Source organism: Sinocyclocheilus rhinocerous, unplaced genomic scaffold (genome assembly GCF_001515625.1).
Source record: "Sinocyclocheilus rhinocerous isolate Xijiao unplaced genomic scaffold, SAMN03320098_v1.1 scaffold2117, whole genome shotgun sequence".
NCBI lineage: Eukaryota > Metazoa > Chordata > Actinopteri > Cypriniformes > Cyprinidae > Sinocyclocheilus > Sinocyclocheilus rhinocerous.
The window spans coordinates 924,949-935,738 of NW_015626361.1; the positions used below are offsets into that span (position 1 = coordinate 924,949).

The 10,790-nt window shown below is 41.3% G+C and overlaps 1 protein-coding gene across 3 annotated transcripts; it reads right to left on the reverse strand.

Annotated features, from left to right (window-relative positions):
• Positions 1-497: 497 nt before the first annotated feature.
• LOC107711840 (protein Jade-1-like) lies at positions 498-10,386 on the reverse strand. 3 transcript variants are annotated; one of them, XM_016516905.1, is made up of 10 exons: positions 9,931-10,386; positions 9,514-9,584; positions 9,231-9,388; positions 8,958-9,142; positions 8,642-8,853; positions 8,375-8,542; positions 7,193-7,309; positions 4,436-4,969; positions 1,878-1,992; positions 498-1,794 (listed from the first exon to the last, which is right to left on the reverse strand). In XM_016516905.1, the coding sequence occupies exons 1-10, from the start codon at positions 9,977-9,979 to the stop codon at positions 872-874; spliced, it is 2,532 nt and encodes an 843-aa protein (XP_016372391.1). In that variant the 5' UTR covers positions 9,980-10,386; the 3' UTR covers positions 498-871. The 3 variants fall into 3 exon arrangements, with proteins under 3 accessions (XP_016372391.1, XP_016372382.1, XP_016372374.1); XM_016516896.1 differs by lacking the exon at positions 4,436-4,969 and adding an exon at positions 6,054-6,587; XM_016516888.1 differs by lacking the exon at positions 4,436-4,969 and adding an exon at positions 6,054-6,587 and having other exon boundaries at positions 9,514-9,617.
• Positions 10,387-10,790: the final 404 nt, after the last annotated feature.

Here is a 10,790-nt window from a genome sequence, read left to right on the forward strand (position 1 = left end):
AAGGCATTAACCTGTTACACACAAAGAAAAACAAGACATAACACTATAAATTACGTACAAATATAAGATTTTACCTGAGAAGGAAAAGGTGCCACAACTTGAACACAAGTCACATACACACAACATGATGGCCTTTTAAGTTAGCAGAATACTGAGAAATCAATTTAAAAGTCTTTCCTAAATTTTGGACACTGGTTAGACTGTTGTGGTCAGATATTCTTTCAAACAGTTAAGTTTCGGAGTAATTCTGTGGGACTTAAAGGGGTCATATGATGCGATTTCATTTTTTCCTTTCTCTTTAGTGTTACAAGCTCTTGGTGCATAAAGAAGATCTGTAAAGTTACAAAGACTAAAGTCTCAAATCCAAAGAGATATTCTTTATAAAAGTTAAGAGTTAGCCACACCTACCTAAAACGGCTCGTTCGAACACGCCCCCACATATCTACCTCACTATGTGGGAAGATTTGCATAACGCCGCCCAAATGTTCATGGACACTGGTTAGACTGTTGTGGTCAGATATTCTTTCAAACAGTTAAGTTTCGGAGTAATTCTGTGGGACTTAAGACAGTTGGGCCGTACTGGCTTTGTTTCACGCTGGTAACACCCTCACAAGTGCTCATAACTCATCTAAAAGTTGTGCCAGTTAATTTCACCTGATTTGAAGTTTCATTCATTAAGAAGACTTTTTTCTTCATCAGCCAATCGTTTGGTCTTTGACACCTCTCTGCGAATGTTTTTAACGTACACTCAAAAAAAGTAGTTTTAGCAACAGCAGAAAATTACGGAATAGAAAAATAAATATCATTCCACCTGTTCGCCTTTAATTGAAGAGCAAATGAAAATGAGAAATATAATATATTTGGACACACTTCATGATGCAAGAACTCCACGTTGGATCACGTCCGAACCGTAACGTCTAGTCATCGGGCTTCGAAGTCTTTGGGCATGACACCTCTTGCCCTGTTCTGATTGGCCAAGATCAGACTCTTTCACATGGCTTCGGTTCTCACTTCCTGTCCGCAGCCGGGTCCTAATTTGAGGGGAGGCGGCAGCGGGACTTGTATTAAAAATAAAGGAAGAATTTTGGTCCACCACGTCATTTCTGTCCTGTCCATCTTTCCCCGATGACATTCTTTCACTCCGTTTAGGGATTCTGAAACTGCCCCCGTTTTTCAGATGCCGCCTAGTTGTTCCATTTGGCACTATTTTTCCCTGATGTTGGCTTGAGTTTGTCTTCCTCGGCGATCCGTTATATGTGGTCGAAGCAGTGACTACACAACTAGCAGTGGTTCTGCTGTGAGACAGCAGTAATCGGTCATCCATGTTGTCACGCTCAGTCTCATTCTTCACCGTGTCCTCCATAGTCTTCGACTGTCTCAGTTTGTCTTTTATAGACACCTGTTCCCACAGATTGCTCCTCCTCCTGTCCTCCAGGGTGCGCTCGCTCTCCTCATCTTTTCTATGAGATTCACTGCCCCTCAGCCTGCCCTCCGAACGTGTCACCATAGCTGATGCCGCCGTCTTACAACCTCCAGAGCCTGAATCAACGACCCCAGAACTGGGAACATTGTCCATGACCAGGCTTTCCAGTCTGGGCATCTTTGCAGGATTGTCTGCTTCAATATGCTTTGAGACTCTATAAATGTTGCTCCCTTTCTCATGATTTTGAACAGTGGTGCCCAGGGCGCTGTTCTGGCCGCAGTGACCCTTCAAAGGCTGGGGGGATGCAGGTACAGGAGGTGCCGTCCAAAAGTAAAACATAGCCTCCTCCAGACGTCTAGAAGAAGATATACCTGACCAGGAGAAAAGGTAATGGTTTAAAAAAAAAAAACAGATCAAATATTCTTCAAGTGTGTACAGTAAGCATCATACTGACCAGTGACACTTCCCTGCTCGAGCAGTCTGATGTGATGAAAGATCTGCTCTTGCACTCTGCACAAGGTTCGTTTAATTCTTTCCCGACGACTGACCATGTATGTCAAATTACGCACCTGAACACACATATATGTAGGTGAGACATACGAATTCTACCAAAAAAATAAATAAATTCACTTAAAAACGAAAATTCTGTCATCATTTACTCAACCTCATTCATTCATCTTGAGAACACAAATGAAGATATTTCTAATATGTTCTCGTCCTTCTTGATGAGGTTTGTTCTTGCATGTCAAGCAAGCACGACTGAGCTTTTGTTTACATTTGATTTGCTCTATGCATGTGCAATGTTAATATATGAACAAAGGCCTAAATGAAATCTGTTCATTATTTAAAGCGATTGTCTCTTGGTTTAAACCCCTTGATTGATATGGATTCATTTTCAATTTATTTTTCAACTTTTAATGAGTGATTTGGTTGCATGGACTTTAAAGGAGACATATTATGCCCCTTTTTACAATATGTAATATAAGTCTCTGGAGTCCCCAGAATGTGTCTGTGAAGTTTCAGCTCAAAATACTCCACAGATCATTTATTATATCATTTTGAAAATGCCTATTTTGAGTGGAAGCAGAAACACGCTGTTTTTCGGGCCTGTCTCTTTAAATGCAAATGAGCTGCCGCTCCCCGCCCCCTTTTCCAGAACAGAACTGCGCCATTACAGCTCGTACCTTCTGATTATCATGTTTATCGCGCTGAAATCATGCGTTTTAAACCATATGAGTTTAAACTTCTGACATACGGTTTTCTGAGCGCACACGGACAGAAAGCGGCTGTCACAGCATGTGAGTACTAAACTAAGTTCACATTAGCACGTTTAACAAGTTTACGTTAAAAACACACATGAGTTACAAAAACAGTCGGTTATGTCTGTGAAAGGTAAACGGCTGGGATATAAATCACTTGTTTATTTTAGATCTGTGTCGCACAGCTCTCTTGTCTCCTCTGAGGCTGGGACTCTAAATAGTGTTCTGTGCTCGTCTGTGCAGCCAAAGACAGAACAGTTAGCATGTTTTGCTCAAACTTTCGCCATTGCATTAGAACTGCACGCCGTTGTTGTCGCTTGCGAAATCAAATGACGGCGCCATGGGTGGAAACCTGGTGGAAACTTACAGATTAAGGGGCGGTAATATTATAATGAGATCCCTTTGCCACGTCACCAAGGGAGCGAAATCAGACGCGCTCGTTTTTTTCAGACGCTTGCAGAAAAAGGCTTACCAAAACAAAGTTACTGGGTTAATCTTTTTCACGTTTCCTTGGTTGGTAGATGCACTGGGGACCTGATTATAGCACTTAAAACCTGGAAAAGTCAGATTTTCATGATATGTCACCTTTAAATGGAAAAACAGTAAGAGAGAATATTAAAAATATCTTAATTTGTGATCCGAAGATGAACAGGTTGTGAACAACATGAAGGTTAATAAATAACAGTTTTTCATTTTTGGGTGAACTAATCATTGTGTGGAGTCAGTTTCCAAACATGGAAGACACGCTCTCAGCAGCAGTGGCAATAAAGCACATAATAATCTAGAGACTTAACTACTCTGTAAAAATGGTTTATTCGTCTAAAACTTCCTTTGTGCAGTGGGAATAGTTTTTAGGTTACCAATCTAAAATTCTTGTAGCTGGAGTTCACAGATAGTTATATTACATTTCCATCTGGTATCTTAATACCATAAAATTAATTAAAATTCCTCCACTTCTGACGTCTTGACTCATAGCCCATTATTTGAAAAAAGGGCTAGTGTGTATTTTCTGTTTGGGTTTGGCTAAGCAACATATTTTATGGTCTAATGGTAAAGATACAGGTGTTGTAATGACTGTGGCGTGACAGAGCGACACAGGGACAGAAATGTTGTCAAATGTTAGTGATGACACTAATTTAAAACCTTGAGAAAACACAGATTTTAGTCACAATATTGAATTAAAAAAAACATTATTAAAGGAATCCAACTGTTTATTTGAAATCATGAAGGAAAGGCAGGGAATGGAACCTGCTGTCTAAAGTCCAAAGTATACTTCGGTTTTTACGTGTATGCCAGGGACAGCGTACAGTACAGACTTGGTTTTGCACTAATCAGTTGTTCCAAAAGGTGGCAACACTAGACTGGGCCGCTGTTTCACAGTACAAAACGAAACTAAAGAGACGAACAACAACAACAAAATAGCAGAGACTGCAACAAATACAGATGCCCGCACTGACAAGCGCTTGTGTGAGAGGGTTATGAAAGAAGTGCAAAGACATTTTTATTGGTCATAACTTCTGGAGAAAAATAGAGCATTGGTCTAAGATTAAGCTTTCTAGAGAGCCTGCGTTCGCAGACGCTATCAAATGGAGTATACTTTGAAAAGCTGCGCATTAGACTGTACGTAAAAAAACTGAAGAATACTTTGGGCTTAACAGTCTTGAGCTGTGATTGGTGGCTGCTGTCTTCCTTTATATTGTACCAAGTAGTAATGTGAGGTAATGTGGCTACAGAATGGCTTTGCAAAACGTACCCTCTCTAGATCCTGTCGTAAATGCGTGAAGAGGCGGAGTCGCCGCAAAAGCACTTCCTGTTCCTGACGGGCAAGGCTGTCTTCTTCCTCTTTCTTCGGCATGATGAGCGGCTGGTTAAAGTTCACCTTCCTTTTCAATTTCCAGTATTGGAACAGGAAGTCCACAGTTTCCAGGGGCAACTGCAGGTGCTCTGCGACTTCATCAGCGGCGACGAAGCGATAGAACTCGTCCTCCAACTGCTGAACTCGAAGTTTACGCTCACTGAGTCTGGTTTCTTCGGGGTTTTGTGCTAGCCTGGGCTGTGAAGAGGATGAGATGTTCACCCCCCTGTTTCTCCCTCTCTCTTCTCTGGTCTGGACCTTCACTGGCCTGTCATCATCTCCCTCTTCCTCATTCCAGTCCATTCCTGAGTGCTTGGGACAAAAAGACTTAAACTTGACTTCATCCGCCTCTGTGAGGATTGTGTTCATCTTCAACCCACACTGCAGACCGCAAGTCACATGGAATGCCACACGGCAACTTTTGGCAGAACACTAGGGGGATTTGGAAAGAGAGAATGTCAGGATTAAAGCACAGAAGATGGGGAAAATGTGAAGTAGATTTTTTTTTAATTATTATTATTATTATTAATAAATTAACAAAATTCTACATTTAAACCAAGTAGCATGGTTGCAGCATCTTGCAAAAACCAAACTGAATAAATAACACTGCTTTTGGCAGTCAGCAACTATTAATTTATTCCACAAGTGATAGCCTCCAATACCTGAGGGGGATTACAGAAATAAAGTGAAGTCATGTGATCTCAACATGTTGGCCCCCATGAGGTGACTCAGTCCATAGAAAATTAAACAGCTTTTATCAGAATACTGATATAACCTCAACCTATGTGAATGTACATCATTTCAAACGGTCTAATGGTAAAGATACAGGTGTTGTAATGACTGTGGCGTGACAGAGCGACACAGGGACAGAAATGTTGTCAAATGTTAGTGATGACACTAATTTAAAACCTTGAGAAAACACAGATTTTAGTCACAATATTGAATTAAAAAAAACATTATTAAAGGAATCCAACTGTTTATTTGAAATCATGAAGGAAAGGCAGAGAATGGAACCTGCTGTCTAAAGTCCAAAGTATACTTCGGTTTTTACGTGTATGCCAGGGACAGCGTACAGTACAGACTTGGTTTTGCACTAATCAGTTGTTCCAAAAGGTGGCAACACTAGACTGGGCCGCTGTTTCACAGTACAAAACGAAACTAAAGAGACGAACAACAACAACAAAATAGCAGAGACTGCAACAAAAACAGATGCCCACACTGACAAGCGCTTGTGTGAGAGGGTTATGAAAGAAGTGCAAAGACATTTTTATTGGTCATAACTTCTGGAGAAAAACAGAGCATTGGTCTAAGATTAAGCTTTCTAGAGAGCCTGCGTTCGCACACGCTATCAAATGGAGTATACTTTGAAAAGCTGCGCATTAGACTGTACGTAAAAAAACTGAATACTTTGGGCTTAACAGTCTTGAGCTGTGATTGGTGGCTGCTGTCTTCCTTTATATTGTACCAAGTAGTAATGTGAGGTAATGTGGCTACAGAATGGCTTTGCAAAACTTACCCTCTCTAGATCCTGTCGTAAATGCGTGAAGAGGCAGAGTCGCCGCAAAAGCACTTCCTGTTCCTGATGGGCAAGGCTGTCTTCTTCCTCTTTCTTCGGCATGATGAGCGGCTGGTTAAAGTTCACCTTCCTTTTCAATTTCCAGTATTGGAACAGGAAGTCCACAGTTTCCAGGGGCAACTGCAGGTGCTCTGCGACTTCATCAGCGGCGACGAAGCGATAGAACTCGTCCTCCAACTGCTGAACTCGAAGTTTACGCTCACTGAGTCTGGTTTCTTCGGGGTTTTGTGCTAGCCTGGGCTGTGAAGAGGATGAGATGTTCACCCCCCTGTTTCTCCCTCTCTCTTCTCTGGTCTGGACCTTCACTGGCCTGTCATCATCTCCCTCTTCCTCATTCCAGTCCATTCCTGAGTGCTTGGGACAAAAAGACTTAAACTTGACTTCATCCGCCTCTGTGAGGATTGTGTTCATCTTCAACCCACACTGCAGACCGCAAGTCACATGGAATGCCACACGGCAACTTTTGGCAGAACACTAGGGGGATTTGGAAAGAGAGAATGTCAGGATTAAAGCACAGAAGATGGGGAAAATGTGAAGTAGATTTTTTTTTAATTATTATTATTATTATTAATAAATTAACAAAATTCTACATTTAAACCAAGTAGCATGGTTGCAGCATCTTGCAAAAACCAAACTGAATAAATAACACTGCTTTTGGCAGTCAGCAACTATTAATTTATTCCACAAGTGATAGCCTCCAATACCTGAGGGGGATTACAGAAATAAAGTGAAGTCATGTGATCTCAACATGTTGGCCCCCATGAGGTGACTCAGTCCATAGAAAATTAAACAGCTTTTATCAGAATACTGATATAACCTCAACCTATGTGAATGTACATCATTTCAAACATTTTTCAGAAATACTATCATTCATTTTGAATGTGTAACTTTTTTATTAAGTGAAAAGTACCTAAGTGCTTTAACCTTAAATTATTGATGGTATCAATTGATATTATTTTATTCTCCAGAGCTCAAATTGAGAGAAAATATTCAGGTTTAAAATGCACTTTTGGCCCTCTGGAAGATTTTGAATATCTGAATGAATAGCATAATAAGTAATAAACATCAGCACTGTGTACCTGAATACAAGCGCCTGTTTTCTCTTTACACAGGCAGCATATTAAAGCCCATCTGTTGCTGGGTATATGAGACACATTAGTGATAGGTTCCATCTTCTCAGGGTTACCAATGCTTACCTAGAGGTAAAGAGCACACAACAAAGACCAGTCTGAGCTCACACAATACTCTTAAAGGGGTCATGAATTGAGAAATCAACTTTTACTTGAGCTTTTGATATATAAGAGATCATCATACTAAAAGAATATCCTGAAAGTTTCAGACCTGAAAACGTCCTTGTTACTGAAATAAAAGCTTTAATTTTCACCAGGCCCAGCAAACGCCAGATCCTGGAATGTGCCTACCTTAGGTAGGTTAAACACCACCTCCACGGAAGAATATCAATGCCTAATTCTGTAGCCCCGCCCACTGAATCGCACATGACATAGTAGGGAAATAATGTAAGTGGCGCTAAACCGGATCGAGCAACCAAGCAATAAACATGCTGTTAAAGATTGCAAAATATTGTGCAGTGCCTGGTTGTGGAAGAACACAGTTGCTGCATGACCTTCCTTCGGATTCAAATATTAGGAATGCGTGGTTGCACTTTATATTTAACGAAGTTTCAGCTCACGCGAGTAAAACATTGAGCGTTTGTTCGCTTCATTTCACCGCGGATTCCTTTGTAAACAAGACACAGGTCGACGCTGGATTTGCAGAGAGACTGAGATTAAAAAGCAATGCTGTGCTGTCTATATTGGATCTGACGGGAATGGCGCAGCACACTAATGTGAGTAAAAAATATTTTGTACTGTGTCACTATTGCTTTGTTTGAGATAGCTTGATGTCCTGATTATGTGTGCGTGTCTAACCAAAGTCACAGAAGGCTCCAACTATGAAGGACGTAGCTTGTCAAACAGACACACAGAAAGGTAGTTTACTATGCAAAATTATTATCCAATCATAGCAGTGGGCATTTACTTCCAAGTCTTCAATGCGGCACGCCCATAAAAACAGAGCGTTTCTCGAGCCGGCCTCAAAACCAGGGTAGAAAATAGCCTATTACCTATTGATTTTGATATTTTTGAATGTAAAAAACATGCAGACATCATAAGTGGACCTCAGACAACAGTATAAAATAATAAAAAAGCCAGTTCATGACCCCTTTAACAAAATTACTTTATAAGACTTGCATGCATCCTTACTTCTGGTATCCAGAGAGCACAGCTGACGTGGACCCACTTGGTGCCACTGCGAGTGGGTTTCATGGCCCCACCTTTTTTAGGACACAGATGGCATTTGGGAAAGATGCCCAGTGCACAGGTACGACAAAGCCAGCTGCCCTCAGGAACCTTCAGTATACCATAACATGCCTGTGGGGAGGTACATTGTTATATAATTAATATGTGCTTGCACATGCATTCAGACACTCAGGTGCACAAACACATACATACACACACACACACACACACCTGATGCACACAGATGTTGCACTTGTCACAGAACACCATTTCGTTGCCGTCCTCGCCATCAGGGGACTGACAAACGTCACACACCACGTCTTCATCGTACTCGATGCCAAGCCCCTTCTCCGTTTCCATGGCGTGGCTCATGTTGTCATAGCAACGGTGCTCAAACTTCTCCATGACCCGCTCCATTGTCAGCTCATCCAGGAGTTGCATGCCTACAACCAAATCAGTTAGCTACACGTGACATTTGTTTCAACAGTGTGTAAGAAATTTGAGTGCATAATGGGTCAAATGAAAACTCCAGACTGTATCTGCTCACCCATCTTGCTGAACTCCTCGTTAGCAATCTGCATCCAAGCTACGTCCTCCTCATTCAGGTCATAACGACACATGCCATCAGCTAGCGTCTGAATACCCACGTATCCCAGCATCGATGACTCAGATGAGCGAATCAGCTTCTTCGGCCTGATGAACAGAGGAGCGGGGGATTTCTCAGCTACAGTGCTGCAGGAAAAAAAAAAAACAGGAATAAATCAATGGCATCCATTAAAGATGAATAGTTTGACAGGTAAAAAAAACAAAAACCTCATACCGCACTGTACACTGCGGTATGGAGTCGGGACTAACAGGGACTTGAACCCCTTTCTCCCACTCCTGCCGCCAGGGATCTGCCAGCTCATAATAATCCTCTGGATTCAGCTGGTATGAATCATGCAGCTTCATAGCAGTGATCAGGTCTGTCCTGAACACCTGGAGGAGATAGAAAAAAAGAGGATGTGACAATCAGAATATGCATGAAAATATTTGTGACATATCTACAACATTCTCATCTCTGTCTGTTAGGGTCGTATTGAGTGTAAGGCAGTTCTGTGTACCTCTGAGGGTCTTTTTCCATTCTGTTTCCTGTGCTTGGAGTTGGAATGCTGAGACCAGGATGTGGAGTTACCTGAAAGAGACAGTACGACTGCTGAATCTTGTGCTGAAGATTCCGAGAAAGAGGGATACTTCATGTTATTAGCAGCATTAATAGTTATATTAGTTTAAAAAAAATGGCAGTATTAGTTTTGCAGAAGGAGAGGGCTTGTGACATAAAAAAAAAATATATATATATATATATATATATATATATGATGTGGACAGATAATTTATAATAAACATATTGCAAAAATAAGAATTGTCCAATCTTGATTTCATGGTGACTTTAAGAACATGCAACTTCAGTATTACCAGAAGGGCAATATAGATTACTCGTGGCAAGTTGGTACTAGAAAATAAAGTGTCTGTCTACTTACTTCCATTATCTGAGTCCTCACTGGTGCTCGGGACACGGTTTCGCTTCATCGTCAGCTGCCGTGGCCTTCAAGTGATGCAGAAATCTGCAGAGGTTGATCAAACATTAGCAGAACATTCCTGAAAACTGATCCTGCAGAGGTGACTGGTGAGTGCACTGCTTTCCCCCAGCCAGCCACAACTTGACTGAAGCCAGCCGAGACAGGCAGATTCAGAGCTAAAGAAGACTTTACAAGTCAAACTCAACTTAAAGACTACGTTAAGATACTTTGTATTAAACTTTATATAATCCTGCTATTTGAGCTTAATATGCAGAATCAATTTAGAAGTAATTTGTACGCCGATTCCTCCAAAACGTGGTGCTATCCAACCGCTGCTGTTTGGTTGAGCACCGCAACATAACATCGGTGCAACCAATCCCGTGGGTCTGAAGGCGGGACTATCTGTTGAATAGACCAATGGCAGACTGAAATGCTCGTGAAACGTACAAACTTCACCTTAAAGGGTTAGTTCACCCAAAAATGAAAATTAGGCTGTTTAACTCACCCCAGAGCCATCCTAGGTGTATATGACTTTCTTCTTTCAGACGAATCCAGTTGGAATTATATAAAAAATTGTCTTTGATCTTTCAAGCTGTTTAATGCCACTCAGCGGGTGTTGCATGCATCAGTCCAAAAGAAGTTAAATAAAAAGCGCCCATCCATTAAAAAAAAGTGTCTCACACGGCTCTGGGGGGTGAACAAAGGCCTCCTGTACCGAATTGATGCATTTTTGTAAGAAAAATATCCATATTCAAAACGTAATAATCACAGTTGTACACGGAAGCAGTTCCGGGCGGATGACGTATGAGGTCGGCTTTGCA